Source organism: Saccopteryx leptura, chromosome 10, assembly GCF_036850995.1.
Source record: "Saccopteryx leptura isolate mSacLep1 chromosome 10, mSacLep1_pri_phased_curated, whole genome shotgun sequence".
In the NCBI taxonomy this organism is placed as follows: domain Eukaryota; kingdom Metazoa; phylum Chordata; class Mammalia; order Chiroptera; family Emballonuridae; genus Saccopteryx; species Saccopteryx leptura.
The window spans coordinates 8,789,501-8,816,823 of NC_089512.1; the positions used below are offsets into that span (position 1 = coordinate 8,789,501).

A 27,323-nucleotide genomic window follows, 5' to 3' on the forward strand; every position below is an offset into this window, starting at 1 on the left:
CACACAAGAGGTTGGGGATGAGGGGCCCTTGCCCTGGACAGAACCCTGGGCCTGTTCTCACCCGCTGTGCAGCCCGGGAGTGTAGCGTCAGGAATAACACACACTTCAGGAGTAAATGTGTGTAAGAAAGTAATCTGACTTTGGGCGAGGGGTATGCAACATAATCAATGTCAAAATACCCTGGAGATATTTTCTCTGAACCTCTGTACCCTGATTGATCTGTGTCACCCCATTAAAATGAATAAAATAAAATAGCCTGACCTGTGGTGGCGCAGTGGATAAAGCGTCGACCTGGAATGCTGAGGTCGCTGGTTCGAAACCTGCACTTGTCTGGTCAAGGCACATATGGGAGTTGATGCTTCCTGCTCCTCCCCCCTTTCTCTCTCTCTCTCTCTCTCTCTCTCTCTCTCTCCTCTCTAAAAAAAATATGAATAAATGAAATAAAATAAAAAGGAGTAAATGGCACAGCCACGAGCAAGCACCTTCTAAAGGGGCCGGAGCTGGTGCTACCTTCACTTCTGGTTTGGGTCGAACCCAAGTAGAGGGAGGGGGAGCAGGAGAGGATCCAGAGCTGGGAGGGGCGGGGGAGGGAAGTGAAGGTGCGTCCCTGGACAGGCCCGGGCTGCTAAGGACCCCTGTAGAGACACTCACGACCTGGGCTGGCCACTAGTCCACTAAGATGAGAGCATCTCTGGCCTTGAGAGGGGGGTGCTCTAGGGCTTGGGGGACCCTGGCTCCTGTGCTCGCAGCTCAGCACAGGGGTTTCCCTGGTGGGCTCTCTCCTTATCTTCGCAAGCTGATGAGGGCTCCAGGGAGGAGAGAGGCCTTTCTGTGGAAGTCGGTTCCCACGTCCTCGCAGCAGAGTGCTGGGGGCTGGGGGTGATCAGGGAGCCCCCACCTCAGCCTTTCCCACCCACTCCCTGCTGCTGTCCTCACGTCGTCTCTCCTCAGGCCGCTGGACAGGCAGGTGCTGCTGTGCAGGGCGGGGCAAGGCAGGGCGGGGGCCACTTCTCAACTCTCCCTGGGCTCTGGGTTTCCTCTCTTCCAGGTGCCAAGCCCTACCCAGGCACCTCTCCTCCCCCCTCCCCCCCACTGTCCCGCCCCCACCCCAGGGTTCTTCGGGCCTGCAGGAACTGGTGTGTGTGTGTGTGTGTGTGTGTGTGTGTGTCTGTGTGTGTGTGTGTTTAGGGGTGCTGCCAGGAGCGCCTATTGGTCCACAGGGTGGGGCAAGCCCCGTGAGGCCATCAAGCCCTAGATAAAGGGATGCAGAGCAGGCGCAGGTGGCAGAGGCTTCGTTTGCTGAAGTCACCGCAGGACCCCAGACATGAAGCTTATCTTCCCTGCTCTGCTGTCCCTCTTGGCCATTGGTGAGTGCACGTACCCTGGGATGCGCCTCACCAACTGGGCGACATGGTCCTTGCGCCCAACGGGGCAGGGGCCCCCTGTCACTGGGCCCCACGGTGGTCGACACTGTCCCTGAGCTCTGCGGACACCCAGCCCCCAGCCAGGGCAGTCGCAGGCCGGCCCCGCCCACCGGTTGGGGGAGGAGCGGGAGCCAGCGCTTCTAAGCTAGTTGGGGAAGCCCAGAGCTGCGCGGACCTTCCCAGACTAACAATTGTGAATTCTGGGGTCAGACTCTGGACAGCCTCTGTTCTGTCTCCAACTGTCCCAGGCTGCGGCTGACCTCAGGTGAGGGAGGCCGTGTGTCCTCTTGGGAGCTCTGGGCTGGCTGCTGCCCGAGGTGGAGGCGGACCCAGCCGCCCTACCTGGCTAAACAATTGTGAATTCTGTACCCAAACATCTGAAGTAATTTCTGGGGTCTCTGAGGGCGCTCCGCAGTGATGGCCATTAGTAATGTAAGGGAATGAGGGCGGGGCTTGCTCAGAGCAGGGCGGGTCCCAGGAGCCAGCAGCAAAAGGGCAGTGGCGGGCAGTTCTGCTGCAGCCAGGTGCCTTCTCCTCCTGTCCTGGGACATCTGCTGGGAGAGGTGGTTAGAGAGCAGCAGTGAGCTTATGTCCCCAAGCCTAGGTAGCATGGTTCCGGCCCTGCCCCTGTCTCCTGGTCCCCTTCCCCATTCCTTTCTGTGGGTGCTGGCATCCCTCTCCTCCCTAAGGCAGGATTGAGCATGGCCTGGACTGACAGCTCCGGACCACTTTCCCTCTGCTCCCTGATGTGCGGCCTGCCGGGCCCACAGCACAGGGCTGGGGCCACCTGGGAGAGGCCAAGAGGCCGGAAGCCTTGCTTTCCCGGAGGTGGTCATGGATGGAGGTCCAGGGGTCTGACTCAGAGTTGCACCCATTTTCACTTGATAGGGAGTGTGTTGATTCTTTATATTAATTTAGGGAGAGTTACCATCTTAACAATATTAAGTCTTATAAAGCTTGAGCATAAATGCCTCCCCGTTTATTTAGATCTTTAATTTCCTTTAACAAGCATTTACAGTTTGCAGTGTGCAAGTCTTGCATTTTTTTCCGTTAAATATTTTTCTATTATTATGTATAGAATTATATTTTCATTTTGTTTTCAGACCATGCCATGCTTGTTTGCAAAAATATACTTAGCTTTTATACATTGATCTTGTATCCCATTAGCTTGTTGAACTTATTAGTTCTAACAGCATTTTGTGGACTCCCTAGGATTTTCTACTGAGAGGATCCTGTTGTCTGCAAGTCAAGACCATTTAACTTCTTCTTTTTCTGTCCGAATGTCATCTTTTTGTTTTTGGTTTTCCCTTATTGTTGTGGTTAGGCCCTCCAGTACTGTGTTGACTAGAAGAAGTAAGAGTGAACGTCCTCGCATTGTTCGTAATCTTGGGGGAGAACATTCAGTCTTTCACCATTTTAATATCATGTTCGCCATAGGTTTTTCTTAAATACCCTTTACCAGGCGTCCAAGTGGTCTGTAAGAGCTGTGAGCAAATGGGGTCCAGCCTTCTCCCTAACGGCACAGATTCTAGCAACAGAGGCAGGCTTGGCAGGAGAATCAGTCTTTCTGATACAGTGAACGGTGGTTATGCAGGCACACTGACCCGCTTGGTACACCAGCTCCTGCAGCTACTGACAAGGAGCCAGGTGTGTTCTCCTCCGTTCCGAGGCATCCCCTGGGAGGAGGCTTGTAGACACAGCAATCTGGAGGGACCCGGGTTCTAGGCTGGACTTCCCCGCTGCTGCGCAGTCAATCACTCAGCCTCCTCAAGAGCCAGTGTCCACACGAGGAGCAAGAATCCTTTCTTTCTTGCCTACCTTCCAAGTTCAAGTGGGACAAGACAGGTGAAAGAACTCCATAAACGGACGTAAGGAGTCGTCATTTTTCTAGTGTCAGTCACAGGAAGGAAAAGAAGCCAGAGGTTCCGAACGGCTCCTCTAATTTATTGAGAATCACAGCCCTCTGGCCAGGTCAGAGCGCTTATCAGGCCGGGGAGACACCTCCGCCTGCAGAGAGAGGCCTGCCTTGGCCACACAGTGGGGAGGGCCGGCGAGGAGCAGACAGAGACGGAGTCTGGAAGACTGCGTCCGAGGATGAGGCAGTCTCCTCCGTGCCCAGTGGTCGAACACTTACTTCTTGGCGTTTCTCCCAGGACTATGTCTGGCTGCCCCTAGGAATAGTGTTCGGTGGTGCACCGTATCAGAAGCAGAGTCAAGGAAATGCTCCAAATTCCAAAGAAACCTGCGAAAAGTGCGTGGCCCTCCTATCTCCTGCGTGAGGAGAAACTCCTACACTGAATGTATCCGGGCCGTTGCGGTAAGTCAGCGCCATAGGTTGAGTAAGACCAAACTGAGTGAAAGGGAAGGGAAGGGAAGGGGAGGGGAGGGGAGGGGAGGAAGGAGAGGGGAGGGAAGGGAAGGGAAGGGGAGGGGAGGGGAGGAAGGGGAGGGGAGGGGAAGGAAGGAAAAGAAGGGAAGGGAAAGGAGGGAAGGGAAGGGAAGGAAGGGGAGGGGAAGGAAGGGAAAGGAAGGGAAGGGAAGGGAGGGAAGGGGAGGAAGGGGAGGGGAAGGGAAGGGAAGGGGAGGGGAGGGGAGGGAAGGGAAGGGAAGGGAAGGGAGGGGAGGGGAATGAAAGGAAGGGAAGGGAAGGGAGGGAAGGGGAGGGAAGGGGAGGAAAGGGAAAGGAGGGAAGGGAAAGGAAGGGAGGGGAGGGGAGGGAAAGGAAGGGTGTAGAATAAAACAAACAAAAAGCGTGCTCTCCCCTCCTCCCTCTGCTTTCCCTCCTGAGCACTGGCCCGGTAGGGCAGTCCTCTCTCACAGGACACCATGCTATGTGGAATGCAGAAATTAACATTCCAAAGTGGAGAGACCATGTGTGGGGAAACTGGGATCTCAACATACATTGTTGATAACGACTGTGCAAAAATGACACAGGCACAGTCATGTTGGGTGGATATGTAACACTGGCAAATGTCAAGGTTGCTCTGAAAGGTAAAGTTTCCAGAAGATCATGACCTCTAAGCCCGGAGAGAAGTTAGCTCAGCCGGTCAGAGGCACCACATCGCATTGTGGGGACGTGCCAGGGCGGCGGGCGTGAGAAAGACGTCTGTTTGAGAAATTTTCAGAGAGAGAAAAGAGAATCATGACTTTTGGATGCTTTCAGATTCTCTTTGTTTGTTGGGATATAAAAGCTACTGAAATAATTTTTACTGATTCACCCAACAACTATGTTCTCTGTGTCACAGTTGTGTGTACTTGACTCTAGCACAGAGCGGGTAATCTGTGTGCACATTTTCAGTAAGATCTAGGTTATTGGAACAGTACTTAGGGGGAAAAGTCTAGTTTGAGCAATGTTTTAGGATATTATTTTAGAACTATGGCCTGTGGACAAACAGCACCAGCAGTTCTTGCTGGTTTAAAACAGTGATTCCAGGCAGTAGTTGGTTGGCTCAGTGGATAGATTGTCAGCCTGGCGTATGGATGTCCCAGGTTTGATTCTCGGTCAGGGCACACAGGAGAAGTGACCACCTGCTTCTCTCCTCCTCTCCTCCTTCTCTCCTTCTTCCCTCAGCCAGTAACTCGATTGGCTCGATCGTCTACCCTGGGTACTGAGCTCATTGGTGCCAGCATCAGCCTCAGGCATTAAAAATAGCTCCGTACTCGAGCATCAGCCCCAACAAGGGTTGCCAGGTGGATCCCGGTCCAGGCACATGTGGGAGTCTGTATCACTATCTTCCCTCCTCTTACTTAAAAAATGTTGATTCCTGAGTCCTTGTCTGACCTATTCAACCCAAATATCTGTGAATGAGGTCACAAAATCTGCCTTTTTAACCACCGTCCCATTTGAAATCAGTTTCACATACCATGCATCAAAATAAAATTGGGGTTGATTAAATGGTTAAAAGGCAAACATGGCCTGACCAGGTGGTGGCGCAGTGGATAGAGCGTCAGACTGGGATGCTGAGGACCCATGTGCGAGACCCCAAGGTCGCCAGCTTGAGCACAGGCTCATCTGGTTTGAGCAAATCTCACCAGCTTGGACCCAAGGTCACTGGCTCAAGCAAGGGGTTACTCGGTCTGCTGAAGGCCCGCGGTCAAGGCACATATGAGAAAGCAATCAATGAACAACTAAGGTGTTGCAATGAAAAACTAATGATTGATGCTTCTCATCTCTCCGTTCCTGTCTGTCTGTCCCTGTCTATCCCTCTCTCTGACTCTCTCTCTGTCTCTGTAAAAAAACAAAACAAAACAAACAAAAAAAAGGCAAGCATGTATTATTGAAAAACTAGAGGAGAGATTAATTAGCAGAACTATAGCATAAAGAAATCTCTCAGCCTTTAAGCAATGAACTAAATGAAGTAAACTGGCAGATCTAAAAATACAAAAAAATTAATTCATAACCACTAGAAACATTTAAACAAAAATTTAGAAAGCACTAGAGTAACTATGCACCAGTTCTAACAAGAGATTACAATTCACCTTCTATTTAGAACCAATTCAAATGGGTAAGAAATGTAGGATCACGCAAGAAAAATGATGTCAATGGCGTAGTCATAAGCAGAATCCAAAATTAATAAAAATATTTTTCCTGGATAGTCAGAGAAAACCAAACCTAAGAAATTTGTTAGCACTTACACTTTCTTTTTTAAAAAATTTTTTTTTATTTATTCATTTTTTTTAGAGAGGAGAGGGAGAGACAGAGAGAGAGAGAGAGAGAGAGAGACAGAGAGAGAAGGGGGGAGGAGGTGGAAGCATCAACTCCCATATGTGCCTTGACCAGGCAAGCCCAGGGTTTCGAACCGGCGAACTCAGCATTTCCAGGTCGTCGCTTTATCCACTGCACCGCCACAGGTCAGGCCAGCACTTACACTTTCTAAAGTAATAACACCATAACGTGGAAGCCGATCCTGCTGGTGAGCCTATAGTGAAATGACCACCACGTTCACTAGCTTTCTAAATGAGTGTCAGAACCTTCTGGAAAGCCGAGCGTCAGCACAGCCAGGGCCATGAACATGCTCCCTGTCTAGGTGATCGCCTCCTCTGATGCCCATCCCATGGCAACAGGCCATCAGAAGGGAAAAAAGCTACAAGGACACAGCTACCCATAAAAGCGCAGTTTTAACAGCAAAAGTGTCAGAAATAACCCAAGTGCTGAACATTTGGGGGAATTCTTTAATAGCTTATAGAATAGGCACATAATAAGAAGATGTTATGACGTCAGTAAAATCCATAAAAGGCGCTACTGCAGTAAGGACATGAACAGGTGTAAGGTTTAGATGACGAAACCTTCCACAGGGTACTATCCGTACTAGACCGCAAATACAAGAATTAGGTGAGCACGTGAGAATATGGGATAGGCAGAAGAGGACGACCGTGGGCTTGTTACTTAAAGATAGCTGAATAATGAAAATGTCTATCCAATAAAAAAGAGCTTAAAAGAGATCAATACAGAGCAAGAGCAGTGAAGAAAGCGGACAACTTTAAATTCAAATTGCGTGAAGGGTGTGTGCTCAGCAGAGTTCTACAGGGTGGGGTAAAAGAAGGCTTCAAGTTGTTCCGTATGAGAAATAATTCAATAACTCATAAACCATAATAGAAGAGTAAACTCCGTGTTTCTTTTTTTTTTTTTTTCATTTTTCTGAAGTTGGAAACGGGGAGAGACAGTCAGACAGACTCCCGCATGCGCCCGACCGGGATCCACCCGGCACGCCCACCAGGGGGCAACGCTCTGCCTACCAGGGGGCGATGCTCTGCCCATCCTGGGCGTCGCCATATTGCGACCAGAGCCACTCTAGCGCCTGGGGCAGAGGCCACAGAGCCATCCCCAGCGCCCGGGCCATCTTTGCTCCAATGGAGCCTTGGCTGCGGGAGGGGAAGAGAGAGACAGAGAGGAAAGTGCGGCGGAGGGGTGGAGAAGCAAATGGGCGCTTCTCCTGTGTGCCCTGGCCGGGAATCGAACCCGGGTCCTCCGCACGCTAGGCCGACGCTCTACCGCTGAGCCAACCGGCCAGGGCTAAACTCCGTGTTTCACACACTCACAGCTGTAAAAAGAAGTCACACGAGAAAGAGTCAGAGACCCAACCTCAAGAGTTAAAGCAGTTGGGCTGGTGGCTGTGGTCCCAATTTGTCACAGGACATGAGCGGACACAATCAGAAACGGGCCCTTTTGAAGATCCTCCCAGCCGCAGACCCTTCTGCCATCCTGAAATCCACTTGCCTGGGTTAGGGCGGGGTATCATCTGAAGCTGATCTGGCCGCTTTGCTTGCAGTCGAAGAGGGCAGACGCCGTGACCCTGGATGGCGGCCAAGTGTATGAGGCCGGCCTAGACCCGTACAGACTGAGACCCGTAGCGGCAGAGATCTACGGGACCAACGCACGTGAGTTCTCCCTGGGGACCCAGAGCTGGGGTGGCCGTGGCCTGGGCCCTGGGCTCCGTGGAGTCAGAGTGGATGAGTCGCAGAGGTGGGGGTCTCGGATGTCATGGCACTTGAAGGGGACGGAGTCCTTGGTGCTTTGGGGCCAGAGGCTGACCCACTGGGGGAGAGGAATCAGGACAGCTCTGCACCAGAAGAAACTGCAGCACGTAGGTCCGCCTCCCACCAGGGGCTGTCTTTCTCTCCTGGGTCCAGGCCAAGAGCATCTGATTCCGTCTGCCCCTTTGCAGAGCCCCAGACCCAGTATTATGCCGTGGCCGTAGTGAGGAAGGACAGCAACTTCCAGCTGAACGAGACACGAGGCGTGAGGTCCTGCCACACGGGCTTGAACAGGTCCGCCGGGTGGAACATGCCAATAGGCACACTTCGTCCGTACCTGAACTGGGCGGGGCCACCCGATCCCCTTCAGGAAGGTGAGCGGGCGGTGGGGGGGAGTGTAGGGAGGGGTCTCAGACCGGGCTTTCCACTCCTGTTCACACACAGCTGCCGCGGGATCACACAGGGCAATGTGCAGGTGACGTCCAGGTGGGGACGAGGTTAACCTGCGTGGTTCGCTGTGCCACGGGCCCTCGGGAGCTGGTCTCTGAGCTCCGAACCTCCCCACCAAGGCGACACATCTGGCAGGGGTGGAGAGAGGGGCTGCCCACGGGAGGCGTGCGGCTGTGGCCGGGGCTGCCTCACACTCTGGTCCGTTTCTCTGCATCCCATAGCTGTGGCCAACTACTTCTCTGCGAGCTGTGTCCCCTGTGTGGATGGGACACAGTACCCCAACCTGTGTCACCTGTGTGCGGGGACAGGGGAAGATAAGTGCGCCTGCTCCTCCGCGGAACCCTACTTTGGCCTCTCCGGTGCCCTCAAGTGAGTTACACTGTCCTCCTCTCCCTGGTGGCCAAGCGCCAAAGGTCCTCAGGCCAGGGGGCTTTTTCTCTGGTCCCAAATAGAGCTCAGCCAGTAGCTGCCATGCGGACAGAGAGACTGGGTGTAAGGAGGGTGGTGGCTTTGCCCAGCGCGTGCTCCCGTCACCTCTACCCCAGCCTGATCAGCAGTCCCTTTGCAGCGTACCCCGTGTCTCCCCAGAGAACCCTGGATCTGGCTTTACCCTTGTGTTGTCCTGATTCCACCTGCTGACCTCTGTCCCCTCCCTTATTACAGATGAGTGGGGTGTCCAGGCTGACGTTGGTCTGGGCTACCAGGGCCTCCGATCTCCCTCCCCCACCCCCACACCACAGCTGGGAGACAGCGAGCCCCGCCTGGTTGGCCCCCTGTGTCCCCTCTGCCCCTAAGCTGAGGCTGATTCTGCTCCCCTACCCCATCTGCCTCCTGGACTCAGGCATTTTTGCAGAGGGAGGCCTCCCCGCTTCTCTGCCAGCCCAGGGCATTTGTCCACTCAGTCCTGAAGGGAAGCGCCACATGGCCGAGACTGCTGTAGAGTCTTCCAAACTTTTTTTTTTTTTTTTTTTTGTATTTTTCCTGAAGTTAGAAGCTGGGAGGCAGTCAGACAGACTCCCACATGCGCCCGACTGGGATCCACCTGGCACGCCCACCAGGGGGCAATGCTCTGTCCATCTGGGGTCTTGCTCCATTGCAGCTGGAGCCACTCTAGCGCCTGAGGCGGAGGCCATGGAGCTGTCCTCAGCGCCCGGGCCAACTTTGCTCCAATGGAGCCTTGGCTGCAGGAGGAAAGAGAGAGACAGAGAGAAAGGAGAGGGGGAAGGGTGGAGAAGCAGATGGGTGCTTCTCCTGTGTGCCCTGGCTGGGAATTGAACCCAGGACTTCCACACATCGGGCCGACGCTCTACCGCTGAGCCAACTGGCCAGGGCAAGTCTTCCAAGCTCTTTATTACATCAGACTTTGCCCTTTCAGCTCTTAAAGCAAAAGGTGGCGGCCTCTGGCCAACATCCTCCTCAGAATCTGCCTAGGGGTGGCCCCTGCCACCTTCTCAGCCGGGGTGTCCCAAAGCCTCTGAGCCCTGCCCTCCAAGCAGCGGACGCCCCCAGGAGACAAGCCCTGCTCCATGGGGACGTGCTGGGGAGAGGCCGCGCTGTGCTGACCCTCCGCTCCTTCTCGTTTCACAGGTGTCTGAGGGACGGGGCCGGAGACGTGGCCTTTGTCAAGGGGGCGATGGTGTTTGGTAAGAGCCCAGAGAAGAGCCACGGGATTGCCTCCTTTCATTCTATTTTCTCCTAATTCTGAAGATTAAGCTAATTAGATTCCTCGGTTCCTAGCACACTATTATCAAGGTTCCCTACAGGGCACACTTCTTGTTTTATGTAATTTCATGGTTTAAATAGTTTTCTTTAAAGCTCCTGTGCCTGCTCTGCCTTTCTCTTCCCCCTCACAGACGCTGTGCCAAGGTACCTGTCCTCCGAAATGTATGTGGTCTTGTAAACGTCCAGTGCTGGTTCTAAGCTCACAGAACGTTTGCTGAGCACTGGAGACCGCATTACTGAGCATGTTAGAAACCTTGCTGCGGCCACGGTTTTCCACCCAGCATGTTGTGTTAGAGATTTCTCTGCTGTTGCACAAAGGTCTAGCTCACTGGTTCTAACGGCCGAGGATGCTCCGTGGAACAGGTGCACCAGATTCTACTTATCTGTCGCCCTAGTGATGGGCCAGGTCATCCTGTCTGTCCCTCTACCCCACACAGCTCCGTGACTCACGCCTTTATGTGTGTCCTCTTACTGTCTGGCTGGAGGAGGACAGCAAGAGGGACAACATACTGAAGCACAGTAGCTGGGTATGCACAGGCTGAACACATTCTACCCAGGACCACTGGGGACAGACCCACGCCATTCCCTGCAAGACCTCCAGGGCCGGGCCCACCACGCTCAGCCAGGGCCTCCAGGGCCTCCAGGGCTGGGCCCACCGCCCTCAGCCAGGGCCTCCAGGGCCTCCAGGGCCCACCACTCTCAGCCAGGGCCTCCGGGGCCAGGCCCACCATGCTCAGCCAGGGCCTCCGGGGCCAGGCCCACCATGCTCAGCCAGGGCCTCCAGGGCCAGGCCCACCATGCTCAGCCAGGGCCTCCAGGGCCAGGCTCACCACACTCAGCCAGGGCCTCCAGGGCCAGGCCCACCACGCTCAGCCAGGGCCTCCAGGGCCTCAGGGCCGGGCCCACCACGCTCAGCCAGGGCCTCCGGGGCCTCCAGGGCCGGGCCCACCACACTCAGCCAGGGCCTCCAGGGCCAGGCCCACCACGCTCAGCCAGGGCCTCCAGGGCCAGGCCCACCACACTCAGCCAGGGCCTCCAGGGCCAGGCCCACCACACTCAGCCAGGGCCTCCAGGGCCTCCAGGGCCGGGCCCACCATGCTCAGCCAGGGCCTCCAGGGCCTCCAGGGCCGGGCCCACCACACTCAGCCAGGGCCTCCGGGGCCGGGCCCACCACGCTCAGCCAGGGCCTCCGGGGCCAGGCCCACCACACTCAGCCAGGGCCTCCAGGGCCGGGCCCACCACGCTCAGCCAGGGCCTCCAGGGCCTCAGGGCCGGGCCCACCACGCTCAGCCAGGGCCTCCAGGGCCTCCAGGGCTGGGCCCACCACACTCAGCCAGGGCCTCCAGGGCCAGGCCCACCACACTCAGCCAGGGCCTCCAGGGCCTCCAGGGCTGGGCCCACCGCGCTCAGCCAGGGCCTCCAGGGCCTCCAGGGCCGGGCCCACCATGCTCAGCCAGGGCCTCCAGGGCTGGGCCCACCACGCTCAGCCAGGGCCTCCAGGGCCGGGCCCACCATGCTCAGCCAGGGCCTCCAGGGCCTCCAGGGCCGGGCCCACCATGCTCAGCCAGGGCCTCCAGGGCTGGGCCCACCACGCTCAGCCAGGGCCTCCAGGGCCGGGCCCACCACGCTCAGCCAGGGCCTCCAGGGCCGGGCCCACCACGCTCAGCCAGGGCCTCCGGGGCCGGGCCCACAGGCCCACCACGCTCAGCCAGGGCCTCCAGGGCCTCCAGGGCCTCCGGGGCTGGGCCCACCGCGCTCAGCCAGGGCCTCCAGGGCCTCCAGGGCCTCCAGGGCCGGGCCCACAGGCCCACCACGCTCAGCCAGGGTCTCCAGGGCCGGGCCCACCACATTCCAACCATTTTTATTCTTTTTAGGGATGGGTTAAGGCAGTACCCCCTGGCTGGTCTCTGGGTTTGTCTCCACCATGTGACCCTTTTCTAAGTGGGGTTTCCATGGAAACACATGGGGTCTGGCTCAGCTTCCTTGGCTCACCAGCACCAGGGCAGGTGTACGATCTAGTTAGAACATCCCTGGGCTGGGCCCCAAGGCTTTCTGGGCACTGTCTACCTTTCCGAGTGTCTGGAGCAATCCACTGTCTTTCTTTCTGACTCTCCAGGTGTGCCAGCTGTGTAAGATGTCTCAGATTCCGGGGGGAGGGGACCTCCAGTGCATGTTTACTGGCTGGAGTGGGCTCATCTGGTTCCTGCGACCCTCTCTTCTCTTCTCTTCCCCAGAGGACCTGCCAGACAAGGCTGAGAGGGACCAGTTTGAGCTGCTCTGCCCAGACAATACTCGGAGGCCAGTGGATGAGTTCAAGGATTGCCACCTGGTCCGGATCCCTTCTCATGCTGTTATGGCCCGAAGTGTAGACGGCAAGGAGGACTTGATCTGGAAGCTTCTCAGCAAGGCGCAGGTATCCGCGCCCACAGTCCTCCCAGCTGCTTGCATTTGGGGCTGGAGGTTCCTTCCTCCCTTAACTTCCCGCCTCTCCAGAGGCCTCCCTGTAGTCCCATCGCACAGGCGTGTCTGGGCTCAGTGGACTGATGCCCAGGCTGTCCTCTAGACAGCAGGAGCTAGGAAGGCCCTCAGGTATACTGACTGATGGTGTCTCACGGGCTGGAGAGGAGCAGGGTGGACAGGGCAATATTCTCGGGGCTCTAGGGTGCTTGGACCCCAGCAGTACTCTAAAGATGAAGCCATGACTGAGCTGTGTCACAGAAATGGCTTGAGTCCCTTGCAGGAGGAAGTCAGCCAACGTTCCCGCTCTCAGAACCAGCCCTCAGTTCCTGATACTCCTTTTCAACGTTGTGTGTTTGTTTCTTCCTTATTTTCCACCGACACCGTCAATTCTATCTTTCCTCAATTAGGAGCGCTTTGGAAGAGGCAAGTCATCATCATTCCAGCTCTTCAGCTCCCCTCCCGGGCAGAAGGACCTGCTGTTCAAAGATAATACCCTCGGGTTTTTGAGGGTCCCCTCGCAGGTAGATGCTGGGATGTACCTCGGTGCCAACTTCGTTACTGCTGTCAAGAACCTGGAGAGAAGTGAGTGAGGGCTGGCCGGTCAGGGAGGGGGGCCGTGGCTGGGAGGCCGGTGAGGGAGGGCGGCCGTGGCTGGGTGGCCGGTGAGGGTGGGGGGCCATGGCTGGGTCTGCTGGTGGGAGCCGTGGCTGGGTGGCTGGTGAGGGTGGGGGGCCATGGTTGTGTGGCCGGTGAGGGTGGGGGGCCATGGCTGGGTGGCCGGTGAGGGTGGGGGGCCGTGGTTGTGTGGCCGGTGAGGGTGGGGCGCTGTGGCTGGGTGGCCGGTGAGGATGGTGCACTGTGGCTTGGTGGCCGCTGCAGGCAGGGTGCCGTGGCTGGGTCTACTGGGGGGAGCCGTGGCTGGGTGACCGGTGAGAATGGGGAGCTGTGGTGGGTTCACTGGGGAGGGCGCCACACACCCCCTCCAGCGCAGGCCGCGGGGCCCTGCCCGGTAGTGGCCACTTCCTCACGTCCCAGCCATTGGAAGTCTTTGCTGGGGTAGGTTTGATGCAGGTGCAAGTGTTCTCTGTCAACCAAGTGAGGGCATTCTAACACGTGGGAGGGATTCCAAAGGAATGTATCAGCTAAGTGATTAATGCTGCCACATGTCCCTGTGTATACCGGGCTCCCAGCCCTGACGGAAAAATCAATTTGCCTCCTATGAAGTGAGAAATATGACCACGAGCCCAGAGATCCAGGCCCCTCCCGGGGTGAAGCCAGAGGCCTGGTGGCACACTGCCCCATGCCTGGGCTCGGGTCTTGGCTGCGGATGCCTCAGTGTGTCCGCTCAGCCGCGGGTCTTCCTCTGGGCTTGCGCTGGGGTCTGGGCGAACCCAGAGGTTGCACTGCTGCTGGCCTTACGGAAGGTCAGAGCTGCGTTCAGGGTCCCCTGGGGCCATCTCCTGGGGGCTGTCACTGTCTCTGTGCTCTGGAGCTTTTATCCCGCGGGGCTGAGATATTAGACAAGTCATTACACTAAGGACTGAAGGGTGGATTAGAAGCCAGGAGAAGAATGTGACTGAGAAACAGCAGGCGGCACCCCCGTCTGGCACGGGGTTGAGCGCTGGCGCTGGAGGGGACGAGGCGCAGGTGCCAGACGGAACTCTTCCATCTAGAAGTAGGTCCGGTTGGTATCCACGGGCGGGCCCAGCAGGGAGCGCGCTGGCCGCGGAGCCGGCGAAGCCCCGGGTGTCCTTGGCCAGGTTCAGTGCCCCTGCTGACTGCTGTGTCCCCCTGCGCAGCGGCAGTGGAAGTGGAGGAGCGGCGCTCGCGGGTCGTGTGGTGCGCGGTGGGCCCAGACGAGCAGCGCAAGTGCCAGCAATGGAGCAGCCAGAGCCCCGAGACAGTGGCCTGTGCCACTGCCACCACCCCCGAGGAGTGCATCACCCTGGTCATGGTAGGGAGCCTGTGCCGTGTGCGGGCGGGGCAGTCGCCTCCATAGAAGACCCCAGGTCGTGGGCACCTGCTTAGAAGTGATTGGGTGCTAAGAGGCCCTTTGGTGACATCAGGCAGGGTGGGTCCCGGGCGGGATCCCTGGAGGCCAGCGCACAGTGTGCAAACAGGCCACAGCTTTCTGTTAAAGAATTGTTCATCGTGGGCTTGCAACTCCTCTGGTTATAAGAAAAACTCACGATTTTTTGCAGGTCACTTGGAAATATAGAAAGGAATGTTGTAAAATAAATAATAAAAACCAGTTGTGACCTCACATGAGAGAAACCACAGCTAAAGTTTGGGTAATTCCCGACCCCAGGATGTCTGGGTACATCCAGGCATGGGCTGGCCAGTTAGGTGGGTTGAGTCCTTTTTACTTAATAGTATATCATGGCCATTTCTCCAGGTGAATACATAGTCTTTGAAAACGCTTGTGAAACAATAATATCAAGGTATCTTTTTATGGGGCTGTGGCTTGGTCATGACCCTGTTCTTCTTTGTGCCCTGATTTTGTTATTATCAATAACCCTGTGATGCACACCCTTGCACAGAAACCTTCCTACACATCTCCAGTTATTTTTAATACTGTTGTAAAGGAATTATTTCTGGACCAAAGAAAGAGCCTGGGGTCTGGGTGAAGGCGTGTTTCCATGCTGGAGCCTGGGCTCGCTCATCCTGATGGTGAGCCAGTTTAATTAGAATTTTTTTGCTCGTTTGTTGACCGACTGCTGTGGAGCCCTTCGAGTGTAGTCAGCTGGCCCCATCTGTCTCCCGAGTGAGTGAGGCCCGTGCAGGAGGGTGGTCCTGAGAGTGCTCGGAGTGTAGGGAGGGTTTTGCTCGGAGGACAGAGGGTGAGCGTGGCCTGGGCCTGGCCTTTGCAACGGATGGGACGGCAGGAAAGGCACGTGGCGCTGGCGGCAGATGAATCGCGCATGTGGTGGTGCTTCCTTTGGGTGTTCAGTTCAAACCCTCCCTGCCTCTTTCTGCTACGTCCCTGGGGCAGCTGGCATACAGCCATGCTCGCAGAGAGCTGTGAGGACAGGCGGGACACAAAACGTCCTCACTGGGGTGCAGGAGAGTTGCTTTGTCTTTGCAGAAAGGAGAAGCCGACGCCCTGAGTTTGGACGGAGGATTAGTCTACATTGCGGGTGAATGTGGTTTGGTGCCTGTCCTGGCAGAGAGCCAGAGTAAGTGAGGGGAGCGTCCTCTGTGGTCTGTACCCCTGGGCCACGGGGTGGGGGTATGGAGGAGTCACCCACTTGGTGGGTCAGGGTGGGGACACTGAGAAGGATGGATACATTCAAACAGGAGAATCGGAAGGAGCTGCGTGCTGAGACCAGACAAAGCACACAGTGGTTTCCTCTGCCAGTATCTGATTTCTGCCCTCTGTTCGCCACTTGCAATATTACACTTAGGTGCCTTCTGAGCCCATGGAAAACAAATATCTAATGTTCACAACTACCAATAACAGGAAGAAGAAAATTTTTTTTAAAAGGATGAAATAGTGGATTCTTTTTGTTTTGATACGAGAGAGGTGGGAAGAGCGAGAGAGAGAGAGAGAGAGAGAGAGAGAGAGAGAAGAAAGAGAGAGACTAGAAGCATCAATTCATAGTTGCAGCGCCTTAGTTGTTCATTGATTGCTTCTCATATGGGTCTTGACCTGGGGCTCCAGCCGAGCCAGTGACCCCTTGCTCAATCCTGCAACCTTGGGCTCAAGCCCGCGATGTTGGAATCATGTCAGTGATCCCGTGCTCAAGCTGGTGACCCTGCGTTCAAGCCAGCGAGCTTGGAGTCTCAAATCCGGGACCTCAGCGTCCCGAGTGGATGCTCTATCTACTGTGCTACCCCGGTCAGGCCATAGTGGATTCATAAACACATTCTCCACATATGCAGCATGTTAGTCTGATGCTTTTGGCATAATTGTTATATGTTTGGCATGGACAGCACACAGGGTGGTGTCTTCAAAGAGGCCAACCAGACAGGCCTCCCTGGCCTCCTGGGAAGCACCAAGAGCTACACTCTGGAAGCACACATCTATTTTGGACTACTGAGCGATTTTTTTTTTTGTACCAGGTGTTGGAAGGGAAGTTTGCAAATCGGAAGGTCAGGGGACTCCTGATGACTTCTCATTTCACAAAGGGCCGCTGTACCAGGCCTGTAAGGATGGGGTTTCTTCACCCCTCCAGCAGAGGGCGCACTCTTGGGAGCCGCTTTGGTAGCCAGTTCCTTCCGGCCAGTTTGTGGGCAGTCGCTTTGTAGGAGTGCCATGGTACAGAGACCTCTTTACTTCTCCCCCTTCTCCTCTGGCCGGACCTCGGGCAGCTAGAGGAGGCGCTGGCGTCGGAGAGCGACGGCGGCTCTGCACACAATCGTTCCTCTGAATTTTATAAAAGACTCTGTAACGTATAATATACATACAGAAAAGTGCACATAAGTGTACGACTCAGTGACATTTCACAAACTGGAGCATCCCCAGGCACCAGTGCCCAGATGACGACACAACATGTGTCACACGTCCCTTTGTGTCCTCCCTTTGCCGGCCCCCTTCCTCCAGCAAGGGTAATAATGACTCCTGACTTCCAAGGACACCACTGAGCAGTCCTGCCTGTTTTTGAGCTTTTATGTAAAAGCAGCTGCCCACCACGTGCTGTTTCATGCGTCTTGCTCAGTGTTATATGCTCACTATTCCTCCATACAGGGCGTGGTTGTAGAACACGGTCTTGTGGTATGGTTTCGGTTGCGTGGCTGGACCACTGGTATTTATCCGTTCTATTGTGCTGGGCACCTGGGTAATTTCCAGGTGGCGGCTGTTGTTGTGGACAGTGCTGCTATGAACATCTGTGTCTGTGCTTTTTGGTGAACACACGGATGTGTCACTGTTGTCTGGAGCTGCTGGGACAGTCTCTTCGAGTTTGATTCTGCATTGTAGAGATTTAAAAGTTTGTGACTTCTCAGTGAATCTGAGTGTTTCGTGACGTTTTGATTGTTTTTACTGTTTCAGAATCCAAAGAAAACAGTAACTCAGATTGTGTGGACCGACCGGTGGAAGGTGAGTTGGAATCGGTCGGGTTCAGGGTCAAGGGTCAGCCCTTGTTGCTGGAGGATGAGGTGGCAGGAACTAAAAACAGCAACTCACAGAAAGCGGTGCAGCCAAAGTTCTTCTGAAGCTGCGGATCATTCAGAGGTCATTATAACTGATGTTTAGATGGATCTTCACGCTTGGCAGCGAGAGAGCTTTCAGAGTTCCTCAGTGCGTCCTGGCCACGTGGAAGGAGAGGTGTTACATCCCCGTCTCCTATGGAAACAGCAGCTCAGAGTCTCCCAAAGTGTCCCGGGTCTCCCCCACAGGTGTAGACAGCGATGATGTACAGCTTCTGTTGCTTGTGCAAACCCCGTGCTCTGCACGCCAGCCCCACCTGCCCCCCCGAGTCTGTCTGTGCCACCACAGTGAGCCTCTCCCAGCGCAGGACCCAGCCCGGGGCAGGTCTTGGAGACACCCTTGCATCTAGACAGCCCTTAGCCCGGTGGCCGTCATTGCTCTGACCCCGTGCGTATTGCAGTTGGTGATCGATACACTGTTGGGGTCACGTGAGATGTTCAGCGTTTGTGGCTTTAGTAGCTCACATCTAAAGATGAATTGCTGGTTTATAACTCAGAAACAGTGTGTGGCTGGTCAAGGGGATACTCCCCAGCAATTGCTTAAAAGGCCAGCTTTTCTTCCTGTCTCATTTCATAGCCCAAGTTAATCTCACCTTCACATAGGACAGCAGCTTTTCTGGTCTATCTAAGACACGGTGCCTGGGGAAGTCGTTTCTGATGGTGCTTCTTGACCTTTGGGCTGAGGTGCAGACAGCTGCACTAGAGTCCTTACGCCAGGCCCGCTGGAGACTAAGACCGGCTCTTCTGTCACCCAAGGGTATCGTGCTGTGGCGGTGGTCAAGACGTCCAATACGGGTTTCACCTGGAATTCTGTGCTAGGCAAGAAGTCCTGCCACACTGGTGTGGACAGGACTGCCGGCTGGAACATCCCCATGGGCCTGCTCCTCAACCGGACAGGTTCCTGCAAATTTGGTAAGGAGCCCTAAGGGAGGAGGGCGGCCATCTTGGGGGGTGGACAGATAAGGTTCCACGGGGTGGGGGGGGCACCCACGGCCTTTGTTGGTGTAAGCAAGTTCTCCCCCTGGCTGCCCCTCAGTGTTGGTGCCTGAAGCGATTCTCTGCACTGTTGCCCATGTCCTGTCCAGCCCGCTCGGCGGAAAAACACAGGACTGTCAGTCTGTTTCTTCGCTCTAAGAGTGGGTGCGGGCTCTGAGAAGTACACATGGTATTTATTGCCTCCTGGAGCTCCAAATAGAAATTCCACACAGGTGCGGGCTTCCTAATTTGGGAAAAGGCACCTGCCTGTCTCATGAAAGGTGACTTCTGTTACTCAGCAGAACTGACTTCTCAGTCCGCCCTGCACAGGAAGCAGAATAAGCCCTCAAGGCTTCTGGCTTCACCTGCTCTGGGGCCTTCTCTCCCCGCTACATCCCATGCTCACCCCCGTGCATAAGCCACGCCCTGCCTGCCGTGGGCCTGGTGGCGCGGAGGTGTGTGGCGTGTCCTCACCCTGGCTCACCGGCTGTGCAGGCGTCCCCTCGGGCTGCCTCTCACGGGCTCTGCTCGTCACCGCAGTGCACCCCGTTGTCTCTCCCTCCAACCCCGTGGGCTGACTCGGAGCCGTGGGGAGGCTGCCAGGCCCACAGTGGGACGCCCCCCAGTCCCCGTCCACCCCGAGGTGGCCTGTGGCGCGGCTCACCTGGGGCAGGTGCTGAGCGAACCCGTCTGATTACGGGGCTCCTGGCTCATCAAGGCGGGTCTTTCTTGTCACCTTTGCTTCTTCTCTCCTGAACACATACGGACACGTGTTCACTCCTTACTGTGGGCTACGTCACACGACGGGGTAGTTCAGATTTGGTTCAACGACGAGGACAGACACCCCCAAGTAGTGGAGGTTTGAACAAGACAGACGTTGATTTCTGTCGCCTGTGAGTGAAGCGCAGAGGTGGGTCGTGCAGAGCTGGCAGGAGGACTACCTGGTGTCAGCCACCCAGGCTTCAGACATCTGGCTGCCCTGTGAGCGGCTTCCACGCTCACAGTCGCCTCAGAGGCTCGTGTCATGGGGGTCAGCGCCCGTGACTGCATTCCATGTGCAGAATGAAGGAAGAGAAGGGGCAAAGGGCACGTGCCACCTGCCTTTTAGGGATGTTCCCAAGATGCTGGCACCCAACACTCCCACTCAGCTTTCCCTGGCCAGGACCTCGCCACACGGCTGCGCTCGCCACAGGGCATCAGCGAGGCTGGGGACCCGGTGCCCAGGTACAAAGCCGGAGTCCTCTCACTGAGGGAAAGGGGAAGTCAGGTCCTGGAGTGGACAGCCGTCAGGTCGTGCTGCAGGTGGCCTAGTGCATCAGCTGAGGTGGCACAGCCCCTCAGCTCCAGGCTGTGACGATAGGACCCTCTGGGCAGGCAGACTCTCTCCCTCAGCCCCAGCCAGCCTTCCTGCCAACGCCCACAGTCTGAAGCCTTTCCTGATTTCTGGTGGGCCCGGGATTGGTCCTAACACCTCACTACTTGTGACAGTGACTGTGTTCTCTCTATCCTGGGCAAGAGAATGAAACTAAACCAGGCTGTGTCCCGTGCTGGGTGAAGGCCGCTTATGATAACTCAGGTGAGTAGAGCTGATTCCCCATGGTCCTTCCCTACAGATGAATACTTCAGTGAAAGCTGTGCTCCCGGGTCAGACCCGAGCTCCAGTCTCTGCGCTCTGTGTATTGGCGACGACTCGGGCCAAGACAAGTGTGTCCCCAACAATAATGAGAGATACTTCGGGTATACTGGGGCGTTCAGGTGAGTGCTGCAGTCATAGGATAGGGCCTGGTGGCTCACCCTCCACCATCCTGGCACTGCGTTCCTAAAGGGCCAGACGTGGCCGGCCACAGCAGAGCCGGGGGTTCCCTTGGGGGTCTGCCAATGGACGGCTCCGTTGAGGGCTCCACTCACCACACTCACCACCCCAGAAAGTGGAGGCTCACAGTGGCTGTCTGACCTCAGCTCTGCTGGGCTCCTTGTCGTCGGGAGCCAAAGTCACCTCCATGTGCCTCACTGTCTTCGTCCTCAAAACCAAATGGATAGGGCATGGGGTCTTCAGTCCTCTCTACAATGCATTTTTATGGGGAAGAACCTTTTTCATAACTACCGCCCTCTCGCTCACTCTAGGTCATGGCGTTTTACATTTCACTTTTTGATGTTGGCCTTAGAAATAGCAAAGAGAAAGAGCAGCATTGTGGTTTTACTCTCCACTGGTGAAGTGAGAAATAACCACAAAATAGGTTTCCAGCATTATAACCACTTAGTTATTTGCAGTGATTATTCACAACTGCGCGTTGCAATCTCATTCATTAGAATTGATTTTCCGTGATACTTACTATACACTAGGGGTTTGACAGGCACAGCGTCCTCTCTCCCCCTCCCTTTTTCTCCGTTCTCCAAGGATACGTTTCACCACCAGATGGCATCATGGAACTGAGACAGATGATAGAGCAAATATAAAGCATCACTGTCTTCTGATTTTTCGAATTTGTCCCTATTTTTGATTCTTGGTATGTGACTTACAGTTCTCAAAAGCTTCATATTTGAGCTTTCAACAATTTATTTTTGGCTACTTTTTTATTCATTGAGAGGAGAGGAGGCAGAGACAGACACCCATATACACTCTGACTGGGATCCACCCGGCATGCCCACTAGGGGGTGATGCTCTGCCCATCTAGCGGGGGTTGCTTCGTTGCTCAGCAATGAAGCTCTTCTTTGTGCCTGAGGCGGAGGCCATGGAGCCATCCTGAGTGCCTGGGGCCAAATCGCTCCAATGGAGCCACAACTGCAAAAGTGGAAGAGAGAGAGAGAGAGAGAGAGAGAGAGAGAGAGAGAGAGAGAGGCAGAGAAGAAAGAGAGGAAGGGGGGGGCAAAAAGGGAGAGTTGGAGAAGCAGATGGGCACTTCTCCTGTGTGCCCTGACTGGGAATTGAACCCAGGACATCCATACCCTGGGCCAATGCTCTACCACTGAGCCAACGGGCCAGGGCCATTATTGGCTTCTTAATTCTGAGATAATAAGCTCTAGAAGTTTTATAAGGTGTCTTAGACTAACAGATTGACACAAAGAATATTTTGTGAAAGGTAAATAAATCAGATATTTCTCTCTAAATTTACAGAGATTTAACAGTGAATGAAAAAAAAACTCTTCAGGAAAAATTAGTCTTGGGTTTTGTCAAATGCAAAATGCTTTGAGCCCTGACTGGATAGCTCAGTTGGTTAAAATGTCACCGTGATATGCTAAGGTTGCAGGTTCAACCCCAGGTGAGGGCACATACAAGAAACAACCAATGAGTACATGAATGAGTGAAGCAACAAGTTAGTGTTTTTTTCTCTCCCTCTCCCTCTCTAAAAATCAATTAAAAAATGCCTTGAACACTAGTTTCTCGAAAACTTTTTATGTTAAAGAAACCAAAAATAATATTATAAAGCTATTTTATTATTATTTTATTTGTTTTTTTACAGGGAAAGAGAGAAAGTCAGAGAGAGGGATAGACAGGGACAGACAGACAGACAGGAACGGAGAGATATGAGAAGCATCGATCATCATCAGTTTTTCGTTGCGACACCTTAGTTGTTCATTGATTGCTTTCTCATATGTGCCTTGACCGCAGGCCTTCAGCAGACCAAGTAACCCCTTGCTCGAGCCAGAAACCTTGGGTTCAAGCTGGTGAGCTTCTTCTCAAACCAAATGAGCCTGTGCTCAAGCTGGCAACCTCAGCGTCTCAAACCTGGGTCCTCTGCATCCCAGTCTGATGCTCTATCCACTGCGCCACCGCCTGGTCAGGCTTATAAAGCTATTTTAAAAAAATCTCCAGTGTTCTGAAATGTCACAGTGATATTTCTTTATGTGAGTTTTCTTTTTCATTTATTGGTGTGGACACCTGGTGGTCCCTTTTGTCTGGAAACTCAAGTTGTTCAGTTCTGGGAAATTTTACTTCATTATTTCTTTGATAATTTCCATACTGTGCCCCCCCCCTCCCGATTTCTCTTTAAACTTGAATTCTTAAATTATAGCCTCTCCTGAATTAACACATAATTTTCTAACTATTTATTTTTTATTATTTGCTTCTCTTTACTTTTTAGTGTCTCGGATATTTGCTCAGTTAAATATTATAGACCTTATGTTATTTTAAAGAATCTTGGTGATTATTATTTTTTACTTTTTAAAAACTCTTTTCTGTAGTCTGGCTGTTCCTTTTCAGATCTGCTTGTTTTGTGAATGCAGCACCCTCTTTTAGCTCTTTAATGATATTCATCGTAGCTTAAACGAAAGTTTTCTTCTCTCTCCTCTATTGTCTCTGCACCCTCTAAACGTCATTGCTCTGGTTTCTATGCCTTCTGATATTTCCCCAACTACCCACGCTCTCTGGCTGCTGGTCCACATGGAAGAGAGAAGCACCAGAGTTGACTGTTCGCTCTGCATCAGGTGACGTGTCGTGGAGAGTAGGGGTCTCAGGCTGGGGCGATCGGTTTGTGTCGTTGCACTGTGGGGCATCTAACTATTGGAACTTCTGCGCATTTTCTCTGGGTTGATCAGATTCTCCTCTCTACTTCTTGGGAGCCTGAGAGAGAGAGAGGTAAGGGGCTATGATTTAATCTTCCAAGATAAAGGTTTTTCACTCCTTTCCTTGATTTCTGTGTTGAGCCTTTGCCCTCAGCTGTGATTGTTTCTCTCGCCCATAAGGTTGTCCAGGGTCAATCTCCCTGCATGGGCTTGGAGGGCACCCTGATCGCATCCAGTCTTCCTAGTCTCAGTCACTTTCACTGGTGTTTCCGGCTTTTGAGCCTGTTTGGAGTTCGCAGTGCTCACGGGCTTGCCTCCGGGTCCCCCCACTTCCAGCTGTGTTACAGCTTTTGATTGCCCTGCTGGGTCCATCACTGCTCACCATTTTCTCTCTCACTTCCAGATGTTCTCATTTTTTCTCTTCTCTCTTTCTCTCTGTGCGTCCCTCTCTCTCACGGGTTTATAGCTTAAAAAAAGAATCTCATAGGCATCATTGTATTGGGATTTTAGAAGGAAAGAAGCTACACATATGTGTTCAGTCTTCTATTTTAAATCCCAAATTCCTGGAAATATTTGTTTTTATCAATTTTTCATGTTTACTTCAACGCTTCAGATTTTGGAATGTATATTGCAAATATTTATGAAAACGCTCCTAGTTTCTCTTCCCAGGCAGCGTTTATTTTCTGGAACCTTTTAGGTGCATGGCTGAGAATGCTGGAGATGTTGCGTTTGTGAAAGATTCCATTGTCCTGGAGAACACTGACGGTGAGTGACGATGCTCCCCTGACCCTTCAGGGCAGAGTCTCTGGCATCATAACACTTCCTAGTATTTATAAGAGCAGCTGGGAAGATACATCGTCTTCCAGACTTTTGATTAAGTTAATTTTTGTTATTTTTTTCTCCTTCTTTTGCAAGGGAGAGAAGGAGAGAAGAGAGACAGAGTCCCACATGTGCCCCAACCGGGCTCCACCTGGCAACCCCATATTGTGCCAATGCTCTGCCCATCTGGGGCCGTGCTTGCAACCAAGCTATTTTTAGTGCCTGAGGTAGAAGCTTCATGGAGCCATCCTCAGCACCTGGGACTGATGTGCTCAAACCAGTTGAGCTGTGGGTGTGGGAGGGAAGAGAAAGAGAGAGAGAGAAGGGAGAAGGGAAGGGGGAGAGAAGCCGATGGTTGCTTCTCCTGTGTGCCCTGACTGGGAATTGAACCAGGGACTTCTATATGCTGGGCCAACACTCTACCACTGAGCCAACTTGTCAGGGCCAATTTCTGTTAATTTTTTTACTTTGGTATGCATACATGGTAATGTCTATAGGTGTCACATTGCTTTTGAAACCAACCTCTCTCTCTCTCTCTCTATCTAACACACACACACACACACACACACACACACACACACACACTTCTGCAATACTCAGTAGCAAATGTTCCCTCATTTTGTCTAGACAACCACAGAGGCAGACCATCTGCCCAGGCCAGCCTATGGGAGACTGAATGTAGATGATACTACAAAAAAAACCAAATCAAACATATGCAAATAAAATTTCCCTTTTGAAAAGGAACTAAGGGCCTTCTTCTAGCCCCATGTGAGTCCCTGTCTGGAAACTTGTTAGGAGTAAAGGGGTACAAAAATCAGAGGCAGATGCAAATGGCGGAGCTAAGCGATCAGTCGATGTTGAATAGTCACTCTCGCCTCTGATCTCTAGGTGAAAACCGTAACGACTAAATTGAAGACTCCCAGCTGCGCCCCTCAGCCCCCCAGCCCTCCCCCTCAGCAGGCGCCTTGCCATCTCGTGCCCTGAGAACTGCCCCCTCCCCCCGCCTCCCTCCTTCAGAGATATCAACAGTCACAGCCGCTCCTGCCTCCTCCCGTCCAGGGAGAGGGGCTGAGGTCAGACATGTAAATTTGGAATGACCTCAACATCAGATGGACAAAGCCAGGAGAACGGAGGGAGGGCGGGGAGGGGGCAGGAGAGAAGGGGGGGCCTGAGCACTGAACCTGCATTTGCATGCACGCCGACGTGCATAGAATTCCATTCGGAAATTGACGAACCATTCATCTAAGAGCTTTCCAGAGACCAGATGTCAAATTTGATTTTAAAGGGCCGTAGGATTTCACAACTGTATTTCATTGGAACTGACCGGATATCTTTGAGAAACCCATCGAAGTTTCTTCTCTTCTCTGGTTACACAAAGAACATTTGAATATGAAAGGGAAGAGGAAACAATTTAGTTTGGAACATAAACCAGCTATTCTTTTTATGGCACAGACGGGGGCGTTTTCTCCTTAGAAACTAAAAAATGTATTGAGAGACAGTTCACATATGATAAATTCATCCATTCAGAGTGTAAAATTCAGCGGTCTCTTCTACAACTGCCAGCACAGTCCAGTCTCAGCAGGCTCACACACCTGCATAAAGAAACCCCGCAGCCAGACAAGCACTCAGCCTGGCCAACACCTTGACAGGCACACAGTAAAAAACACCACCCTCCCATCCCCAAAACAGAAAAACAGCCTTTGTAGCTGGGAGCGGTCACTCCCCCACTCCCCGGAGCTGGCTGTCGTCCATCCACTCTCTGTCTCCCTACATCTGCCTATGCTGGACATTTCACATGAGTGGAATCCTCCACTCTGTGGCCTTTTGTGACCAGCTTTTTTCTCTGAGCATCACGTTTCCAGGGTCCATCCTCAGCCTGGCGTGTATCTGGGCTTCGCTCCTTTCTGTGGCTGGATTCTGTTTCGCTGTGTGGATGCGGCGGTGACGTGGGCTAGGCCTGAAGCTCGCGTGGCGTGTGCGGTGACAACGCTTTCTGCTCTCTCCTTCACGTCACTGCAACCCCAGCGCGCGCATTTCAGGAGGCCAGTGGATGGTGACGCCCACCCAGAAGGACCCTTTGACCGACGCCACCTCCTTCTCTCCCCAGGAAGGGGCACTGCAGAGTGGACGCGGGACCTGAAGCTGGAGGACTTCGAGCTGCTGTGCCCAGATGGCACCCGGAAGCCTGTGACTGAGGCTGCCAGCTGCCACCTGTCTGTGGCCCCAAACCACGCGGTGGTGTCTCGGAATGACAAGGCAGGGCACCTGGAGCAAGTGCTGCTTGATCAACAGGTACGGACCACCGGGCCTCCTCTCCTTTCCCAGCTGCGAGGGCTTCTGTCCTGCGGGGCAACCACAGAGCCCGGTCAGCCGGCCTATCCCAGGCCTTTCTTCCAGTCCCTCTGCTCGAAGCTGATGGTGACAGGATTTGCCACATGCTGCAGGGCTGCCCAGAGTCTCGATAAGGACAACGGAGGTTTCAGTCCTGGGATTTCTGGGACTGACCTAACTTCTGCCCTGAGTCTCCTGCCCCGGGCTTGTGCTCACTGGCCAGCTCGCACGTGGCTATTCTTCTTGTCCCTTCTTTTGTTCTTCAGGCCAGTGAGGGCGCCCGTTGAGCCTTCCTCCCACAACTAGGTAGAATGGTGTGCACAGTGCTCCCCGCGTCTGGGCCAGCCACCGGGCAGCGTCCTACACAAGGCCGCTGTCCTCGCCATCTCTACAAACAGCACACTCAGACCTTCTGTAGCTTTAAGGCTGTTTCTGAGCTGTGGAACGAAGGAAGTCCTACCATTTCCTTAAAGTCTGTGGCCCTCTGTTAGTAAGCACTTCCAGTTTTGTGTTAAAACCTCACGTTTCCAGGTGTGCTGCAAAGATAGGGGCCCCGGGATGGTACCGACGGGCGCTATACGTGGCATTTACGGAGCCCTCACTGTGGCACATGCCCCCGGTGCTGGTAGGAGGCCTGCCCTCACCGAGGTGTTTGGTCGAGCAGCTCAGCCCTGTAGGAGCTCTGGGCACGGAGGAGGGGCTACGGCCAGCGGAGCCGGCAGGGATGAGTTTCAAGGCACACTGCCCCCCTGGGACAGCTGGCTGGTTGGCATGCTGCTAGTGATCAGCTTTGGGGCAGATCATAAAATTCCTCAGCTGTCCCTTAGTCACCGCTAACACATTCAAAAGAAGGGGGCCACAGACTAAGAAGGAAGGAGAGATAGTGGGAGGTGAGGTCAGAGTGACCAAGGTTTGGGCACTGCCACCTGGGTGGGGCCTGGGCACCAGGAGGGCGTGGCACCGGGGACAGTCGGCCAAGTCAGTGGAACAACTCCAGAACTCAGCTCCTTTTGGCTC

The 27,323-nt window shown here is 54.1% G+C and overlaps 1 protein-coding gene and 1 non-coding gene across 2 annotated transcripts; one reads left to right on the top strand and one right to left on the bottom strand.

The window, feature by feature from the left end:
- The first annotated feature begins 1,188 nt into the window (after positions 1-1,188).
- On the top strand, positions 1,189-26,593 carry LOC136381807 (lactotransferrin-like). Its single transcript, XM_066350340.1, has 16 exons — positions 1,189-1,367; positions 3,578-3,741; positions 7,694-7,802; positions 8,090-8,272; positions 8,570-8,717; positions 9,936-9,991; positions 12,305-12,483; positions 12,938-13,112; positions 14,330-14,484; positions 15,616-15,706; positions 17,521-17,568; positions 18,435-18,590; positions 20,267-20,408; positions 23,854-23,921; positions 26,083-26,267; positions 26,573-26,593. The coding sequence occupies exons 1-16, from the start codon at positions 1,325-1,327 to the stop codon at positions 26,591-26,593; spliced, it is 1,923 nt and encodes a 640-aa protein (XP_066206437.1). The 5' UTR covers positions 1,189-1,324.
- Positions 9,605-9,680, bottom strand: TRNAI-GAU (transfer RNA isoleucine (anticodon GAU)). The gene has a single exon. It is a non-coding gene; the product is annotated as a tRNA-Ile (tRNA).
- Positions 26,594-27,323: the final 730 nt, after the last annotated feature.

Coding starts and splice junctions, on each gene's coding strand:
- LOC136381807 (XM_066350340.1), top strand. CDS start 1,325: ATGAAGCTTATCTTCCCTGCTCTGCTGTCCCTCTTGGCCATTG. Junction 8,273..8,569: donor ACCCGATCCCCTTCAGGAAG/GTGAGCGGGCGG, acceptor TGCATCCCATAG/CTGTGGCCAACTACTTCTCT. Junction 23,922..26,082: donor TGTCCTGGAGAACACTGACG/GTGAGTGACGAT, acceptor TTCTCTCCCCAG/GAAGGGGCACTGCAGAGTGG.